A 20,697-nucleotide genomic window follows, 5' to 3' on the forward strand; every position below is an offset into this window, starting at 1 on the left:
GATTTTGACCCCTGGTGTCTACAGAGCTCTGTGGTTTTCTTTGGTAGAATACAGGAGGGGTTTACCATTGCCTTCTCCCACAGAATATGTGATGCCTTTCAGCATCTTCCCATATCGCTGCTGCCTGATATAGGACCAGTGGGGATTCGAACCGGCAACCTTCTGCTTGTTAGTCAAGCATTTTCCCCCTGAGCCACTTAAGGTGATCCAGCTCTATCTTTTAAATCAGCAGACACTAGGGAGGCAGTGGATGCCTCTAAACCGGAGCTTGAAGGCTGTTCTGGATTGGATGGGGACAAACAAGCTGAAACTTAATTCAGATAAGATGGAAGTGCTCTGGGTTGATAAAACTGATCCCCCAAGTAGTGAGGTAAATCTGATCTTGGACGGGGTCACACTCCCTATGAAAGACAAAGTCCACAGCTTGGGGGTGTTTCTGAACCCGGCACTGTCCTTGGAGGCACAGGTGTGCAGAGGTGCCTTTTACCAGCCATGGGTGATATGCCAGCTGCAATCCCTACTTGGAGAAGTTGGACCTGACCTCAGTCACTCATGCTTTGGTAACATCCAGACTGGATTGCTACAATGCATGATATGTGGGGCTGCCCTTGAAGAAGATCCGGAGCTTCAGTTGGTCTAGAATGCTGCTTGCAAGGATGCTTGTGGGCGCAAGTCGCTTCATAAGTTATAGGTCCACTTCTGTGCTTGATTCAAGGTCTTGATCTTTAAAGCTCTGCACGACTTGGAGCCGAGGTACCTGTCGAACTACATTTGCCCATATGAACCTGCTGGACTCTCCCCCGACCTTAAAGGCATGCCCTCACCTTTGAACCACCCCCCTCTAGTTCCCTGCACATCCCTAGTGTGGTTCTTTGGATCCTGGCTTTTGAAGTTTCATGTCAAGTCCACACTTGAAAAATCTGTGGCTGACATCCTTACTTTCCCCCCTTTTATCTCTTTTTATCCTCATTTCCTTTTTTCCTTTATTGCAATAAGGTTACGGTATATAGACGTAATCAAGGATGATAATAATACATGTAATCATAACTATTTAAAAAAGAAAAAAAAGGGCGCGAAATCCCTTAACACATCTTAACATAATAGGTTACAACCAATGCAGGAGAGGAAAAGAAAGGATTTTTTTTTTTTAAAAAAACACCATCTTCAAGGATATTTGACTTATGTTTTAAAGACATAAATGGATCTAATGTAATGGCATTTCGAGAAGCCCAGTTAGCCCAACAAAATGACTATTAATTTGTTATAACTAATTATAGCTGTAAGATTAGCTTAATTATTTGTGATTTACAAAGTGATGGTTATTATTATAAAGCTCTAAATGCCTTGTGTCCGAGGTATTTAAGAGAGTGCCTTCTTCATCACACCCACCACTTGTTGAGATCATCTGGGGAGGTCCAGCTGCAGTTGTCACCAACTCGATTAGTAGCGACTCGAAACCGGTCCTTTTCTAGAGTTGCCCTGGGACTCTGGAACGCGCTTCCTAAAGAAATTAGAGTTTCCCCTTCTCTGAATGTTTTTAAGAAGGACCTAAAAACATACATTTTTAGTCAGGCTTTTAGTTTATAGTCTTAAAGCTTAGGTTTTAGAGTTTTTATTGTATTTTAAATTGTTTTAATGATGTTAATGTTTTCATTGGTTTTATATTGTGAACCACCCAGGGACTTTTTTTTGTATGGGGCAGTATATAAATGTACTAAATAAATAAATGTAAATAAATATTGCTATTAGATAATGAAGCACCAGTGTAGCACCAGGGCTTCTGAAGCGGCTGCATCGCCTACTGTGAATCTTAGGAATTCACGATGAGACTCCCTTATGCCCACCCATTCCTCTTTGCCAAGAAGGTGCAGAATTCCCTGCAATGTTGTCATCCTGAATTTGCGTGTTTGAATATACACATTGAGCCCATATAGCCCGTATCCCTCCATCCTTCTTGAGGATTTGAAAATAACGAGAGTAAAACCCAGTCAACCCCTCCATCCACCGCACAGGCACAATTGCTTGTTTCTGCAGTAATACTAGTATCTCTTCCAGAAGTACTGGTGTGGGTTTGGTATACTTCACCCCTTGAAATGGAGGCAAAGTCTTGAACTCTATTGCATATCCAGACTTCATAATCTTTAGAACCCACTGGTCTGATGTTATGTGGTGCCATGCTTGCACATGACTTGCCAGCTTGATGGTGTTGCTGACATTGACAAAGCTGATGTAGTATGCTTTGGCTGATGTTAAATGTGTTACTGGTAGTGACTGTGGTGGATGGACCAGTCCGTCAGAGAGTCTGCTTGGTCTGGTCTCTATTCTGTTTTGTGCTCTGGCCCTTCTGTTGCTGTCCAAAGGGCTTATTCCTTTGATAGGGTCTATATTGCCTTCTAAAATCTTTTCTCTCTTGTGGTCTGTATGTGGAGCATTGTTGTTGGCAGCCAAATGGTCAATTGCGGAATGGTGTTGTAGTCATGTTTGTAGCCACCATAAATGTCTTTGGTGTATATTTGGACTTTCCCCAAGACTCCATTATTGTATCAGTGGTTTTTTGCAAAAAGTCCTTTGCCACCATACGGCAAATGTTCCACCCCATCACGCATGTCTTGCTGTAAGTTAGTGGAACGTAGCCAAGCATGGCGGCGCAGAGTCACCGCAGTTGTCATGGCCCTCGACTCCGTCTCTGCCGAGTGCTTAAAGGTACTAAATAGTTGTCTTGTCACAGCTGTTGTTTTTTTCATATGTCTGTGCAAACTTGATTTGAAATTCTTCTCCATTGTGGCGGAGTCCTGGAACAGTTCATCCCATAAATGATGTTCATATCTGGCCAGGCATGCAGCATAATTTGCAATCTGAATAGATAAGGTGGAAGTGGCATATATCTTCCTCCCTAAAACATCAACCTTTCACCCTTCTTTTTCTGCAGGTGTAGTGTGTTGTCGTCCACCTTTTGAAGAGGCTGCACATTCTACTACCAAAGAGTTTGGCACAGGGTGGCGCATCAGGTAAGTGTTCTCTTCCTGGACTCTGTACAATCCTTCCAATTTTTTTGAAGTTGGCATTGATGTCTGCAGCACTTCCCAGGCTGACTGAGCTGCCTTTGTAATAGCAGGTAGCATAGGAAGCGCCACTGGGTGTGCAACATTTGCTCTCGCCATCATATTGTAGACCGGATCCTTTAGATCTACCTCAGACTGTTTCAACTCCAATCCCAGCACTTCCGCCATCTCCCTTATTTGTGCATGATAGGCCTTAGGCACCTCCAAGGGTAATAAGGAAGTTTTAGGAGGTACTTCTGCTGGGGGATTCGGCTCATCATCCCCTTTGTAATCAGTTTCTGATGAAGCAGTGGTTTAACTACCATCCTCATCCTCTTCTTGGGGTATAGTAGGGTGATTCTTCTTCTTTGTTGCCTTCTTTGGTTGCATTGGATTATGTGGTTTTAATGGCTGGGCTGGTTGTGGCACAGTAGTTTGACATGCCGTAGATATTACTGTGGGAGCTGCATCTGGCTCTCTGATTGGTACTTGTGAAGCCAGTGAACCCACCTGCTGCACATTGCGTAGTGCCTCCAAATTTGATATTCTGCATAATCTGAAGGGTAGACCATTGTAGGGGTGTACCTGAATCCACAACTATGAGTGATCTGGGTACCTTGTGTGTTCTCTGCTATGCTGGTAGATGTCAAACCCTGCGAAGCTGAATAGGACTCCAGTCTTGGAGTCCCACTCTCTGCCTTGTGGGACTCCATACTCTGGTTTCGCTCTTGTTTTGAAGAGCAACAGTCTCCAAGTGACACCATCTGGAACCTACCTGAGAGGTATGAGTGGAACCACTGCAGAGCCATGCCTCCCATTTGCAATCCCTTCAGGTGTCCCAGAAGGATATCATGGTTGATGGTATTGAAAGCCGCCAAGAAATCCAAAAGGATCAACAGAGTTACACTCCCCCTGTGGATTCCTAATCAGAGATCACCCAAAAGGCTGACCAAGAAGGGGCGTAGCAAGGTTGGGATGGGCCTAGGGATGAGATTTTAAAACGAGCCCCTCACTACGCAGGCAGGCAACCACGGCCCTCCCGCCCCCCACCCCCATGTGGTCAGGCCGCCCCCATGCGGAATAGAGATTGGGCTGGCTGGCAGAGGCCTGCCTACAGGTCTTGCCACACTCGCACACAGCGGTGGTGCATCTCCCATGGCCCGCCCGCACCCCTGCCCCCCTCACTTGGAAGAGAGATCAGGCAGGCTGGTGGGCCCCCGCTGCAGATCTTGCCACGCTTGGCCACCCGGTGCATTCCCTCCTCCTCGCTCTCTGCTTTGCGCAGGGCCATCCCTAGTGGGGTCCCGGGCTGGGGGCGAATCAGCATGTGTGGGGCCTCCTTAACATTTCGTATCATTACAGTCATACTGATTGAGGATATACTGTGTAAATAGTGTCAGTGAGGTTTTTGGACATGTCCAACCAGCTTGAACATATAGTGCGTTTTTAAAGAAAAATAATATAAAAAGCACAACACATGCTTCACAGTTCTTACTCAGACCTTCTGGGTTAGAACCAACTTGAGCATAGTGCATTTATAAACATGTATATATTATACCGTTTATTCCATAAATTTTTGTAATTTACTGCCATGAAACAAGCCGCTTATAGGACTTTTTTTGGATGGTTTTTCTACTAAAATAATAATAATAATAATAAATTAAAAACCAACAAATTCCACGTTTGGTTTCAAATTAAATATTCAGAGTCTTCTCAATCTGTCCTACCTCCCCACCCTCAATCAAAGCCCTATGGCAAGCTGATCCCTAAAAATCCAATTTGAAGTGGGGGGGGGGATAACCACAAAAAAGAAATCAGATTATACCTCCATTTCTAAGCAGCAAAGGCTTGGCTTGGCTGAGTAGAGGGTTGGCACAGAGCTGTGGTGGGCAAGGACAGCCAGTGCTGGCCATTCTGCCTCCTTCCTTCCTTGCTGCCTACAACAGCCAGCCAGCCAACACTACAGTTCAGGCTTCAGCGAGGCCTGCACTAGAGGCCTCTCTGGAATCCCCGCCCACCCACCGAACAGCTGTGAGGCAGCAGGAAAGGGGCTATAGCAGCTTGCCTGGAGGGAGCCTTTCCCTCCCAGGCAAGCCTGTCCTGCACAAAAAAGTTTGCTCTCAGCTGTGTTGGGACTGGATGGGGAGTGACTGGGACAGAGAGCAGGGCAGGCTGTAGGGGCACTGGGGGAACCCCCAGACCCTGTGGGCCTGGGGACCATGCTCTATTATCGCTATGCCTCTGTGACCAAAGCTGTCTGAACCCCATAGCCTGCTTGAAACAGTTTGAAATGGGTCCAAATAATCTGCTTCCTCCAAGACAGGCTGGAGCTGAGACGCCACTACCCTCACGATCACCTTGCCCAACCATGGGAGATTGGAGACAGGCCTATAATTGCCTAATTCTGAGGGACCCAATGCAGGCCTCTCCAAGAGTGGTCTAATAATTGCCTCCTTGAGACAAGGAGGCATCCTACCCTCCCTTAGAGAAGCATTAATGATGTTAACAAGATGCTCTCTAGTAAGCTCACAGCTAGATCGTATAAGTCATGTTGGGCAAAGGTCAAGAGGACAGGTGGTAAGGCCCAGTGGTTCAAGTATCTTCTCCACATCCTTGGGAGTCACAAACTGAAATGGAACTGATTTAACCACACAAGAGGAGCTGCTGGACACCTCCACAGTAGATTTTGCAGTAACTGTAGAGTCCAGTTCAGCTCGAATGTGAGGTATTTTATCTGTGAAAAATTCATTAAAAATATCACAATGGGTAAATGATGGATCCAAATACTCATTCAGGGGAGGAAGGGCACATTATTAGCCCTCTCAGAACCCTAGATAACTCCACTGGATGTGAACTGCTTCTTTGCTGCATGCATTGCCAGCGTGGTGTAGTGGTTAGAGTGCTGGACTAGGTCCGGGGAGACCCCAGTTCAAATCCCCATTCAGCCATGATACTTGCTGGGTGATTCTGGGCCAGTCACTTCTCTCTCAGCCTAACCTACTTCACAGGGTTGTTGTGAAGAGAAACCCAAGTATGTAGTACACCGCTCTGGGCTCCTTGGAGGAAGAGCGGGATATAAAATGTAAAACAACAAAAATTGCCCGGCCATAGATCTTCAAATGTGCTGTGTTGTAATCTGTCAGATTCAAGCAGAGTCTTTCTCCACTTGCACTTGAGCCGTCTACTGTGCCACTTCAGCCCCCATAGTTTTTGTGTATATCAAGGGGCTAATTTAGAAGCCGGTTGGAGAGGGTGCTTAGGAGCGATCATGTCTACTGCGCATTCCAAGTCTGAACCAGGGCATCAACAGGATCGCTGGCAGAACCAATCTTAAAGCTTTCCAAGGCTTCTTGGAATCTTATGGGATCCAACAGCCTTTTTGCGTGGACCATCCCAATAGGTCCTTCACCCCAGTGGAGGGTTGAGGCTGTGAGTCCGACTCTAACCAGATGGTGGTCCATCCATGATAACGGGGAGATCACAGGAGTCCCCACCCACAGAACACCTTCCTGATCAGAGCAAAAAACCCGAGAGTGTTACCAGCAATGTGTTTTGGTCCCAAGAACACTTGGGATAGGCCCATAGTTGTCATGGCTCCCATGAAATCCTGAGCTGATCCTGAAAAATTGGTTCCAAAGTGAACATTAAAGTCCCCCAGAACTGCTATTCTGGGAGACTCCAACACAAACTCTGCAACCAAGTCAGCCAGCTCAGTTAGGGACTCTGTTGGGCAGCGGGGTGAACGGTACACCAACAGAAGTCCCAGTCTATCCTTAGTCTCCAGACGTAGGTACACACATTCAATATAGGCCAATTCCCTGACAGGAACCCTGGAAAGGGAGATATTATTCTTATAGACCACAGGAACTCCTCCTTCCCACCAATGTGCTCTCACCTGCTCTACAACAGAGTATCCTTCCAGGAAAAGCTGGGCCCATGCTGGACTACTAGCCTCCCCTATCCAAGTCTCTGTAATACATACCAGGTCAGCTCCATCACCCACAATCAAATCAAATCAAATCATGGATCATTTTTGTTTTATTTTGGACTGACATGGCATTACAGAGAAGGAAGGTGAGGTTCTGTAGGGGTTTGGAACTGCTCCTCAAGGTCAAAGAACTGCCAGGGAAGCTGGAAGGGGTAACAGCTATTAAATGTCTGATCTCCCTTCCCCTGAAATGGCCTGCTACCCTGCCAACACCACATCTTCCTCTATTCCCCATCATCACCGAAATCACCCCAGGGACAGTGAACACACTCTCCCCAACTCCAGGTTTACTCAAACACATACCTCCATAACGTCTAGCAAATCAATGGGGAAGTTTTAAAAGCAGCAGCATAACTTGCCTACAGGCGGCCTGCCTAGTGGCACAATTGGCTGCACCCTTGGCACAGCCCCTGCCTTTGTAGGTGTGATGATTACCAGCTCCTCCTTCTGGCAACAGACCCAAGTAAAATGTTTGTTACAAATAGCCAGAAGAAAGGAGGCAGCCCACAGAGTAACAGCACAAAACACAGCAAAAATACCAGGCACAGCAGAATCCCTTTGCTGGCAGATCTCACAAGTATCCTTGGTTATACGCAGCTGAGAAACCAACAGTTATGCGTATGTGGGAGGGGGGAGAAGAGTTGCTCTCAACACTAGTTACCAGTTCTTCTCCCCTGAGATTTACACTGTTATTTAATGATTTGTGTACACTCGCATGACATATCCACAAGTTACATGTTTGAAGCAGGAAACATTGGAGAAATCATAGGGTAGGTATAAATGGAGAGTTTTCACAATGGAGGGAAGTAAGAAGTGGGGTCACCCAGGGATCTGTACTGGGACCGGAGCTTTTTAATTTATTCATAAATGATCTAGAAGCAGGGGTAAGCAGCGATGTGGCCAAATTTGCAGATGATACCAAACTCTTCCGGGTAGTGAAATCCAAAACGGATTGTGAGCAGCTCCAAAAGGATCTCTCCAAACTGGGGGAGTGGGTGACAAAATGGCAAATGCGGTTCAGTGTTAGCAAGTGTAAAGTGATGCACATTGGGATGAAAAACCCCAACTTCAAGTATATGCTGATGGGATCTGAGCTGTCGGTGACGGACCAGGAGAGGGATCTTGGGGTTGTGGTGGACAGCTCGTTGAAAGTGTTGACTTAATGTGCGGCAGCTGTGAAAAAGGCCAATTCCATGCTAGGGATCATTAGAAAGGGGATTGAAAATAAAACGGCTAACATTATAATGCCCTTATACAAAACTATGGTGCGACCACACCTAGAGTACTGCGTACAATTCTGGTCACCACATCTTAAATTCTGCGTACAATTCTGGTCACCACATCTTAAAAAGGACATTGTTGAACTGGAGAAGGTACAGAAGAGGGCAACCAAAATGATCAGGGGCCTAGAGCACCTTTCTTATGAGGCAAGACTACAACACCTGGGGCTTTTTAGTTTAGAAAAAAGACGACTGCGGGGAGACATGATAGAGGTCTATAAAATCATGCATGGTGTGGAGAAAGTGGAGAGAGAGAGATTCTTTTCCCTCTCACACAACACTAGAACCAGGGGTCACTCCATGAAATTGATTGCCAGGAGGTCTAGGACCAACAAACGGAAGTACTTTTTCACACAGCGCGTGATCCACTTGTAGAACTCTCTGCCACAGGACGTGGTGACAGCCAACAACCTGGATGGCTTTAAGAGGGGTTTGGATGACTTCATGGAGGAGAGGTCTATCAATGGCTACTAGTCGGAGGGCTGTGGGCCACCTCCAGCATCAAGGGCAGGGTGCCTCTGAGTACCAGTTGCAGGGGAGTAATGGCAGGAGGGCACGCCCTCAACTCCTCTCTGTGGCTTCCAGCGGCATCTGGTGGGCCACTGTGCGAAACAGGATGCTGGACTAGATGGGCCTTGGGCCTTATCCAGCAGGGCATGTTCTTATGTTCATCCTGTGCAAAGTTTCTCTGAGTTGGTAGCAGATCATGAGAATCACGTCTACATCTCCAGGAAAAAGGATCTGTAATTCACGTAGCAAAAACTTTGAAACTAACCCAGTGCCTCTAAGGAAAGTGCTTTATATTCCCATAGAAGTGAATTATAGCCATTCAACTCTGTGTGAGAAATTATACACTCAGGAATCCCATTAACGCTAGTGAGAGGCAATCTGATGAGGAACAAATTTACCCTCTTCCCCCAAACCGTATCCCATATTGCATCCCATTCATTTTGCCAATAGAATACAAATGGAACTAAGATTCTTGGCAAGGTTTAAAGGGCCCTTTTTGGATATATTCAAGTTTAAACAGCAACCCCGCCCCCAAAAGCATTGTAAGAGCATTTGTTGGGGCTTGGGGGCAGGGTATACCTTTACCCACTTTTAATATTTCACTTTTAATATTTCACAATAACAATTGCTATGTCAACAAAGGTCAAACAGTAACCCATTTATAAGTCAATTTAATTTTTATAACAAATAGCCACTCAATATGTAAAACTAGTTATGTTGTTCAGAATTAGAGGTGCTCCTAAGGAACAACCCCTTACCTCCCTAAACAGCATTCTTGAAAGACAGTTATCTCCTTTCTTCATGGCTCTAGGGCTTCAACTGCATGGCCCTATCCAGGAATTCTGTTACTTGGTTATGCTAAATTGCCATGCAAATCTGGAGACAGGCTTTTAGTTCATTGAACTGATACTATTGTTCTGTCAAAAATGAACTTCCATCAGGAGCAGTAGGTAAAGAACACTTTATTTGAATTGAACTTTGTTACAGAACCACTGGTTTTTATTAGATGGTACAGTTTACAGGAACCTATTTTGCTACTGTATATTATACAAACAAGGCACAATCCAGCCCAATGCAGGCAATAGCACCCCTGCACAGAAGGTTCCCACTGGCTTAAGATAACTCTGTCCCTGTCTCATCCCACCCCCCGCCCTGCTCAATGTATGTATGTGTAGGCAATGCAGGAGATTATCGGGATGAATGGGAGGTCTGGGCACATCTACCACATCCCATGGCATGTCCCAGGGCCTTGATGGACGTTACCAATACTACAGAAAACACAAACACATGTGTTCCCCACAGATAGGGGAAGTGGGGAAAACAGGACTATACTGAGCCTATGTGCAGCTGCTGTGCTTGTAGTAAACTGGATTGTGCCCATAATGTTAACAAAAAATGAGTGGATAACAGAAAACGCTGACATACTATGAAATTATTGATAAAATGTACATTTCTATAACTTACTTAGGACTGCAGTTAACTACAGCAAACGCAGCTGAAGTACATTAACCTAGAATACTATTTATATGGCAATGCAAAAATTTGAAATTTGTACTTGTGATTTGCATTTTTCATGTGAGCAGTTCCTTGTTACGGCAAGTAACAAGTAAAAGTAACTACTGTATATTTCCACAACAATGTCTATGTCACAAAATACACCACTGTGCAGCCTGCTTTCAACTGCCATTTAGAATAATTTAAAAACCATGTTATCATACCCAAAGATCTGAAAAACACTCACTAATAATGAAGCCCCAAGCAAGATGCATACTCTTTTGGTATGACTTGTATTCATACTCTTATTCTGTTTATCTGAGCTCCACAATAATAAGGAATTAGCACATTTTTAAAAAGTCTAGCTTCCTAGTAGATTTATGTGCATGTATCATTGAAACATTTTCTTCGTCACATTCACATTTTTAAAAAAGCTGCCACAATATGAGGATTAATCCAAGTGCCCTGAAAATACCATTACCTTAACATTTACACAAACATATATACAATAAACTTATACTGTAAAACTAGACTCAAATACAGTTAAAAAGCATATACTGTATTGAAAGCCATGTGTTCTGTTACCTTAGACAAAATTATTAGTGGAATGCAGTTTGTCGAGTTTATTTTGTCAAGTGAATTTTAGAGCATGTTAAAAACATAAAGAAATATCAAAGTAAGAGGTCAAATGACTGTTATGATTAAACTGAAATTTTTTTGGTACGTAAGTATAACAATTTGATGTTCATGCTTTTTTAAAAAACTCAAAACAGGCCATTCTGACAGAAGAAAGTCCTGTTTTATTTAACATTATGGCATTTCTTTACCTATTTCTTAAAAATATGTTTGGAGTTATGATCACATACATTACTTAAATAATTTCTTCACCTCTAAATCTATGGCAAATATGATTCTGCTATGTATCCTAACCAAATGTTTTAAAATCAGGATTTTAACACAGAACAATACAAATTCAGTCTACAACAAATACTGGTGGTGCTGTGAATGCTTGCTTTCTATCACTCAGCACACAACCGAGATGGCTTCATATCAAATCAGAAAAGTTCCCTAGACTCAGGAGCTAATGTTTTTCATGAAGAAACATAATAAAGAAAGACAGGAGGGAATTTATGAGATTTGGCTAGGTTTCAAAATAATACTGCTGTCCAGGTATTATCCCTAGTTCTGTACTGTGACGTGCCTGAAAAACATCCATGTACATTTTGAAAAGAACAGTGACACTTCACACAAATTAAATACACAAGAACCAGAGTTCAGAAGGCAGCTTTCTTACTTCTGGCCATAAACTGCTAAAATAAATATGTGGGACCTCGATATTAGACTCTTATGTCTATTATTATCTTTTGTGTTTTATTAAATAAATCTTGGCCAAATATGGACAAATGTAAAACAATTCTAATATTTCTATTGTCCTTTTAAACCGAATTAACTGAAATGGGTAATGATCTTATCTGATTATTATCTGATACATATGGCAAGAACTCCATAACACAAGCAGTGAGATCAAAGGATTTCAGGTATGAATAAAGTTGCTTTCTAAACTACAGTTCTAAATACTAAGCAATATTTGGACATCTGCACTTTTAAACAGTTTCAGCAAATGCTTTTTGGTACAATTAGCAAAGTAAAAATGGGAATCCAAGCAAAAGATTTAAAACCCACCTTGATTGCTTGGATGAAACGGGCTATAGAAAACTGTTGCATGATACAGTTAGAAACAAGGCCATAGTAACAGAACACAAGGCCCTTTCCTGGCTACTTTTATATGGTTTACAAGGATATTTACAACTCAGCAAATCCTTTCACACATATGAAGCAGTTTCAAGAGATGTCAACACATTTATACAGATATATTCTAAAACCTCTGTAAATATAAAAACGGAAACATTAAACTGATATCCCCAACAATCCTTATTTTTACTTGACATAAACTATTTAAATCTCAGGGCTGCTGGGTTATCACAAATTTTTACAAAATATATAAATTATATTTATATATATATTTCCTCGATACAGCTGCAAACCTATTTAAAGACTTAGAGTGAATATGCTACTCGTAAAATAACAAAATGTTAGTAAGAGTCTGAATTTATTCTCTCTAACTCCAGGCATGTGGAATGGCAAGTAATACACTGTAGACAAAGCAGGTACTAAGGCTGTATATATTTTCCAGAACAATGTTCTCCGTAGTCTTTACATAAATTATTTAGATGTTATTCTGCTGATGCAACTACTACTATTATAATACTGACTCCTCAGAAATCTGTATTAGCGCCCCACCCCTCCGCCCCACAATATCAGTCTTTAAGGCAGCTGGAAAATCACTTTTGAAAAAATAAAAATGAAATAAAGAACACTGAGCTTCAAATATTTATAAATGGTTAAAATAATGTAAGTCTACTGTGCAGGAAAACGGAACTGGACTTGCACTCCAATTAAATACAACAGGCATATTAATTCTGCCAGAGTAAGTTAAGAGATCATAACAAAAAGCTTTTAAATAATAAACAATGAATTCTTATCCTTGTAGTGAAGAGGAAAATTGTATTCCTCAAGTACATGATACAGGCAGTGATTATGTTGATCCTGCACAGGGAGAAGACAAATACTGATACTCAAAGGCTCACTGGAAGTTTTCCAATACTGCAATAATGATGCAAATAGTAACTTGTTTTTCTACTTCTAATGCCTTAAATTAATAAAATATTCTGTATATTTAAGAACAGTATCAACCACAAGAATCAGAAAAAATTGTGTCAATATAAACAGATGGTCCAATGTCCAGTTATTAAAAGAGCATTTAAAATGTTTAAAAAGATATGATTTCAACTGAAATATGTAATAGTGTCTGCACCAAATTATACAAGACACATCAAAAAATGCTAAAACAAAAATGTTGAATATAATACCGAGAATCCAAGCATAGGATATATCACCACTCTAGCAAAAATGGCTTTAATATTGTAGTTAGTTGCTTTTGTAATTTATAAGATTAAAATGAATGTAAGGTTTGTCTTGTGGTGTTGGTTTGAAACTGCATGACTAAGCAGTGCATATTGCATAGTTCAAATTACTAGTCTTGTGTCACCATAGTAGTATAGTTTACCAATTGATAAAGGTAACCATGATTTTATCCTGCAATTTATGTTTACTAACTGCATGTTTTCAAGTGCAAGGTTGTTTATTCTCTTACAAAAAGCAAGAACATGTTGCCTTAGCTATATTCAATAAATGTTAAGAGCTACAAAATTACATACCTTCATGTGCTAACATATTAGTAATTTGGTAGATACCTAAGGTTCTATTTAACAGAGTCTGTAGAGGAAGGAGTAGTGAGCATTGTGTCATCTGATCTGTAATCTTTTCGAGGATGAAAGTGAGGACTTCGTGCATATCGAGGCTTCAGACTCATAGAAGAAGGATGAGAAAAATTTCTTCTCACAGAGTGTATCCTGGCTTCCTAAAAGGGGGGATAAAACTGTACATTTCAAAATAGCCATTTACTATAATAAATGTATAAGCAAATGTAAACAACATGCAAGTCTATTCAAAATAATTGTGACAAGTGTGATCTAGAAAAAAACATACTGATATCCAAATAAGTGCTGCATTGGTGCTATGGGGGAGGGGCAACTTTGACTGATTTCCCCTTCCCCCTGAAGCTATTGTGCTTCTGGAAAATATGTCCCTGAGGGATATGCAACCTCCAGGAATGTATTTTTAGGAAGTATAATGAGCATCAGAGGGAACAGGAGACTGGCAAAAATAGCCACTCCCCCACAGTACTAGTGTGGTGTTAGCCTGGATGCCAACCAGAATTCACTTGCAACATGAAAAGTTTATGTCAACTGGATTAGTTTCTATGCTACCACTAAATCAAGCCCACCAAAAAAAACACAGCCTGACAGATTAGTGTATTTATGGAATCAGTATGATATACTGCTATATGAATAGTGACATTCTTTAGCATTTACTTAAAGAACTACATTCCAAAGAGAGCAAGTGGAGGTTTTCCCTGTTTGTTTCAATTATGTTTCCTCTATTTTTTTTAGCTTTGGAGGCCTAACTAATGGACTCTTTACCCTCATTCGACTACATTCTTTCTGATATATTTTGGAAGCTGTGGGGATGGGGGAGAAAAACAAATTTCTAGCAGAAAACTGCTATTTGATCAAACAACTGCTCAAGGATAGAATAAGAGACTGCAAATGGCCAGTCTGAACCATTAATAGTGGCTCAATAACTATTTTTATCTCAGAAGACAAGGGATCGATAACAGGTAATTTAAAGAGCAATAGTCTCTCCATTTTATGCCTCCTGGAAAGGGCCATGATCACTCCTAAATCCCTCTGTGCCAGTGAAGCCCAAGGATACCACTGTAGGAAACCTACACATGCTATTGTCCCAGCAGTACCTGCTGCAGTCCTGTGCTTCATTCCACCTAGGACTTTTATTGATGCTCTGTCAATTGGTGGTTTCACACAGCATACAGCAAACATGTCTGCTTCAAACTGCTGCAGCTCCAGTCCTGGCATCATGTTGTACAAGCCAGTCAATATTGGGTTGCCGGACTGCACTTCGATCCACCACTCAACATCTGCCACTCAACTTCTAATCCTGGTTACAGAGATCAGGTGGCAGAGGAAAATGCATCTCAGCAAACTGACACGGGCGGATTTGCATATGCCAGGCTTGGAACTCGTGGCTCACATTGGGAGTGCTCACTGCCAGGAGCCGGTGGTTTGTGGCAATCATACTCGCCATATTTCATGTGAAGCCACCCTATACGGACGGAAGGGTCCTCACGTAAGTTTATCAGCACTATCTGCTGGTTAGCTCCTGCTTTCTATGAAGAACCACCATTTGCCAGAAAAGCAGAAATCAGTTCTTCACAGAAAGCAAGAGCTGGCCAGCAGGTGGCACTGAGGAATTCACACGAGGACCCTGCTGTCCATATAGGTAAAGGTAAAGTGTGCTGCTGAGTCGATTTTAACTCGTCCTGGTGCCCACAGAGTCCTGTGGTTTTCTTTGGTAGACTACAGAGTATGAATTGCCGCTGCCTCAGACTACAGGAGCCGGCTGGTGTGTGTGGATAGAGTAAAAATCACACTTGGAAATGCACTGTTCCAGCATCTTTTATTGCTGTCCAGAAATGGCCTTAGTTAGGCATCACTAAATTTGTCTGGGTGCTGCCAATCCACTCCCACACAGAGGACTGCACAGGGATATTAATTAAAAAACAAAACAAAAATCAGATACTTGAGATAGCTGGCTTACTATACAGGCACACAAGCTTTGACTGGCCAGCAGGACTTTCCTCCTAGTTTACTACTTCAGTACTACTAGCCCACCTCACCAGCTTTTGACATACCACCTTTTACACAAACAATATTTATTTCATGTATATACCGCCCATCCAAACACAACTCAGGGCAGTTCACAATAATGACAATAGAAGATGAAATCCAAAACATACACTTCCGAAAAGAAGGAAAATAGTATTTTAATTGATTCATGTTGAATCATTCCTCAACCATCTGTTTTCAGAAATCTCACCTACTGTATTATTGCCTTAACTGTTGTTTCAACTTGATTATTTTTGTATTTCTATTTTTGTAACCTGCTTTTTGAAGCATTATACTTGAATGCAGGATATAAATTTGTTAATAATAATATTAATATTAACAATAAAAATAGAATATCATTCCTCATCATGTCATATTTAGTTTCTACTGAACAGGAATGTTAGTTAGTGATGATATATAGTACTGTAGCTCCATCTAGAGGAAACATCTTGTAGCTATAGATTACATTAAAATGTATACTCAAACCTTTAATATTTAAAAATATTTCAACATGAAAACTAATGACACACAGTTAAAACGACACACAGTAAGTAACAAAGGATTCTTATATTTTATTTCTTTATTTAATCAATTTTACTTGAAAGCTGTAAGATTACTTACAACTCAATATTAAAAGCACAATAAAAACAAGTTGTTCTGGTACGAACTAACATGCCCACTTTCCTTTCACTATCCCTACAACTGGACTAAATTTGGTCTAGATCAGTCTAAATTTGATCCAATGAAATAACTAGTTCACAAGTTAGCCCACTTGTGCCTCAAATGTTCATGTATTTGCCATCTTTAGTTGGGGTGGATGACATCATCACAAACTATGCTTTTGAGGTGTCCCTATAAAAACAGGTTGCTTACCTGTAACTGATGATCTGGTAGTGATCCGTTGTATTCATAAGGAATGGGTTCTGTGCCTGCGCAGGGACCTTGCAGATGGATTAGCTAGCTCTTTGTGACGCCCACTCTGTCTTGCTTGTGCTTCGTGCTTCCACTGAAATCAGCAGTTGGGGGCGCCGTTTTCTCAATTTCTTGCAGATTACTCAATTTTGACAATCTTGTACAGTCACCTCAGGGGTAAGGTTGTTTTTTGTTTGGAACATCTACTGGTCCCCAACTGCCGATTTTAACAGAAGCACAAAGCACATGCAGGGCAGAGTAGGCGTCACAAGGAGCTAGCTAATTCATCCATGAGGTCCCTGTGTAGGCACAGAACGCATTCCTTAATAATGCAACAGATCACAATCCAGATCTGTGCCAGTTTTGTCCAAATCAGTTACCATTTGCATCTCAAATGTTCATGCATTTTCCATCTTGACCTGGGGTGGATGACATCATCACAAACTACGATGTTGAGATGTCACTCACTACAACTTTACTGTACCAAATTTGCTTCAAACCACTTGTTTTGACCACTTGTGCCGCAAACACACACACACACACACACACACACACACACACACACACACACACACACACACACACACACACACAGAGCCAGGTGATCTCATAAGCTTATTCTCTTAAGGAAAGTATGCTAATAATATCTAAGAGAAAGAGACTAATGTTGTAAGGGAAAGAGGGCTTTAGGCTCTCCACATTCAACTAGGAATGTGCCCTTTTCAGGTACACACACAAACACAAAATAAAGGTTATAAACCTTACTTTAACAGACTCAGGTTGCATCACAGCAGCTGGCATGGCTACGGCACTTTGAGCATAAACTTGGTGATATGCTGCTTGAACTCCATGATCAGAATATGGCTGGTATACAAACAAATATTAAAATATATTTTTACAACACACATGAAAAAACTACCTCTTCATAGCCCAGAGGAAAATTGTAAAATAATTCTCATTCCATTGTCTCCAAACATTAGATTTATGGAATTCCAGCAAAAATGGGCTAAAAGTTATTCTAAAGTTTCTAGCAATGTTTTTGACAGAATGCATCTAAAGAAATAGACCTGAAATTGAATTTTGCAGATCACTACTTTAAACATTGGGGCTGTAACCAGGGATCTGAACTGAAACTGATCCCCAAAACTGGCTCAGACAGGCTTTTTCAATGATGTGGAACTGAGCCCAAAGCTACAGTCTCTTGATTACTTTGAACTGGAACCAAACTCTTAAACACAAAAAATGGCAATCAGTACATAACAATCAGGCACTCAGGTATTTATTTCAAGGGGTGGTAAAGGCTCCACTCTGCTCCAAGTGTATTTGGAGAAACTATATTTCTTAGTAAAAATCATTCATAAGATAATGAAATGAAAATGAATGAAAATTCATCAGAAAAGAGGAGTAAGAGAGACAGATAGACAGGGCCTTGGACTGGTAATCTTTCTGGTGCTCAAGTAGACGCTGTTGTCCAGCAAAAAAAGACTCAGTGTGGGCTCTTCAACTGAGCATTTTCCTATTTTTTATCATCTATCTATATATATATTTCTCCTGGGTGTGCCCAGGAAGAATGCGTCCTAGCAGCCCAGCTGATTGGCTGGGCTACGGGGGCACCTGATTGGTCCTGGCGCACACCCAGGAGAATTATGCAAGGCGGCGGCGGCCATGGCCGGGGAGCCAGGCAGGCCCGGCCGTGGAGCCGAGGCGGCGGGCCTGGCTGCGAAGGTGAGGCGGCGGGCCCAGCCGCGGAGGCGAGGCGGTGGGCCCGGCGGCGGCAGCGACACTCTGGGGCCGGCCGCAACCGCGGCGGCCCGGTGATGGTGGTGCGGCAGCAGCGGGGTGGGGGTGGCCCAGCCCGGCAGCATGGGTGGTGGTGGTGGCCGGCCTGGCCGCGGCGGGACTCAGCCAGAGACTGGGGCAGGTGTGGTGGGGGAGAGGTAGCCGGCCCCAAAGAGCACACAGATGCTCTGTGTGGGGGTTGGCTAGTATATTTAATTCTCTTAGCCGGCATGCATGCCCATGATTTGGCGGTAGAACTCTCGTGACACGCTACGAGAGTTTTGGCATTAATAATGAAGGCGGCCCGGCCGAGTGAGGAGGGAGGTGGAGAGGGGGAAGAAAGCAGCGGCGGCAGTAGCGGGGGGAGGAGAAAAAAGCCGTGGTGGTGGGCGGATGGGGGTGGGAGAGAAAAAAGCAGCGGCAGGTGGGAGAAAGCTGGGAAGGGGGGCTAGAGGCGCAGATGGTCTGTGCCTGGTTCCACTAGTATGTATTTAATTCCTAAAAACCTTTACAAAAATTCAAAAATAAATAGTTGACAAATAAATACACAGAGCCTATTCACATGACTGCTGGGTGGGCAGGCGGGGGGGCAGGGTTCAACTCACCTTCCCCCCAGATGGTTCACAACATGCTGCTGGGAGTGTGGCTCATGCTCCCAGATGATCTGAGCTGCTCCAAGCAGGGAGGATCTCTAGAGGCTGGGACGATGCGTCCAAGCTCTGGATATCCCACAATGCACCGCGTAACAAGTGTGGTGCATTGGGGGATTCCCCCTTGAGATTCATGCTCTATGTGCCTGTCTATGTGTTTGCTTGGGCTGCCTGCAGCCCAAGCATACACACAACCCTGGCGCCGGGGTTAAGGGCACACTCACACCCTTAACCCTGGTTAAAGTCTGGGGTTAAAAGTCTGGGGTTAAAAGGTAAGGCTGGGCATGAGCACTGGGATCGGGAGCAATCCAGGCACCACACACGAGCAACCTAGCCTAGGCTGCTCATGTGAATAGCCTTATTTTATTTTTTTAATCGAGCAAATAAAGAGTACTAATTTTATAGAGTCACATTGCAAGTAAGAGTTCTGTATTATTCTGCATGAAATATTTCTAAACCAGTTCATAGTGTCTGGACCAGTTACTGAATCACTTTTGGGACCAGAAACGAAATGGAAAGTTAAATACTGATAAACTGTTGAATGTTTCATCTCCCTGGTTATAACTCTCACACTTTTTGGGCCAGATAAATGGCCCAACCTGGGGACAAGAAGGCTCAACATGATTAGGCAGATCCACAATGGCTAGCATCCACAGTGGCCCAGGCCGATTTTCATACTCCTTTCCCCTCACTGCAGGCCACAGAGCCCTCCCAAATAGCTGTTCTCAAGGTATGTGGTGTAGGTGACTGTAGGAGGAAAGGAAACACACAGAAACTGGGAGGAGACACCTTCTGCAAGCAGAATGGCTGCCTTCCAATCTATGAGGAAAAGTGCTGCATGAGAACACTGCTGCAGAGAGCACCAAACCTGCCCCCTTGTGGTCCAATCTTCAATTCCTCAGATTTCTAAAATATTTAATTATGAGCAAATATTTAACCATTTATTCTCTATGCACAATACCCAATTAATTTATCTAGAATCAATTACTTTTTCTAAAGTAGAGGCTGTCTGTAAGTACCTTACTGAACATAAATACCTCTGGAACTGCAGCTTCTATTAGGGAAAGAGGAGGAGGAACACATCCACCATCCTGTGCAATTTCCAGTGGTTGATAAGTAATTTCAGAAGGATGTAGATAAAAGAATGAGGTGGGAGAAGCAGGAGACTAAAAGGCAGGGGGGAGGGAGAAAAATAACTTTTATTAAAATGTACACCCATTCACTTCTCAAAAGAGTTCAGACTAAAAAAGAAAAAAACACCACCATGTATTATAAATGTCCAGTACAAGTATGAAAACATTTATATATGGTGGGGAAATACTTGCTGACAAGTAGACTAATGTGGCATTAGTGCAACCAACCATGATGCACACAGAAGATCATGTGGCCGAGAGGATGTGCAAAGTTGCTCAATCACTTGCACCACTTGCACTCTAGGTCCACTTGTGCAAGTGTTGTGTTTGTGCAAGAAGAATAGTGGACAGCTTTGCATCATTCAGACATGTATGTGCTGAGGAAGAGGTTTCACGCACCAGGTTGTGCAAATGCACCCTGTGACATCAGTGCAACACTAGTCTGGAACTGAAGCTCCCAACTTGTGTTCCCAGAACTAATTAGTACAAAACCTTGCACTAGTGCAAAACATTTACACTAGCACAGGATTAGTCGGGATGTCAG

The 20,697-nt window shown here is 42.8% G+C and overlaps 2 protein-coding genes across 8 annotated transcripts in view; both read right to left on the reverse strand.

Annotated features, from left to right (window-relative positions):
- The window catches only part of RFTN2 (raftlin family member 2), a 50,470-nt gene extending 45,430 nt beyond the window's left edge, over window positions 1-5,040 (reverse strand). Inside the window, exons 1-2 of one of the 4 annotated variants that reach the window (XM_053277675.1) lie at window positions 4,867-5,038; window positions 1,390-1,501 (exon numbers count right to left, since the gene is read on the reverse strand). In XM_053277675.1, the coding sequence (XP_053133650.1) occupies window positions 1,390-1,501; window positions 4,867-4,954 (200 nt within the window). In that variant the 5' untranslated portion in view covers window positions 4,955-5,038. Of the gene's footprint in view, window positions 1-1,389; window positions 1,502-4,866 lie in introns of all 4 variants that reach the window. The other 3 variants (XM_053277701.1, XM_053277684.1, XM_053277693.1) reach the window with 3 other exon arrangements.
- Window positions 5,041-9,763: 4,723 nt separating this feature from the next.
- BOLL (boule homolog, RNA binding protein) overlaps window positions 9,764-20,697 on the reverse strand; it is a 66,204-nt gene continuing 55,270 nt past the window's right edge. For 3 of the 4 annotated variants that reach the window (XM_053277719.1, XM_053277709.1, XM_053277727.1), the window contains exons 9-11: window positions 20,058-20,186; window positions 17,357-17,455; window positions 9,764-13,794 (exon numbers count right to left, since the gene is read on the reverse strand). In XM_053277719.1, coding sequence (XP_053133694.1) covers window positions 13,636-13,794; window positions 17,357-17,455; window positions 20,058-20,186 — 387 coding nt within the window. In that variant the 3' untranslated portion in view covers window positions 9,764-13,635. Of the gene's footprint in view, window positions 13,813-17,356; window positions 17,456-20,057; window positions 20,187-20,697 lie in introns of all 4 variants that reach the window. The other variant, XM_053277735.1, reaches the window with a different exon arrangement.

The sequence above is a fragment of the Hemicordylus capensis genome, chromosome 1 (assembly GCF_027244095.1).
Source record: "Hemicordylus capensis ecotype Gifberg chromosome 1, rHemCap1.1.pri, whole genome shotgun sequence".
Classification (NCBI taxonomy): Eukaryota; Metazoa; Chordata; class Lepidosauria; order Squamata; family Cordylidae; genus Hemicordylus; species Hemicordylus capensis.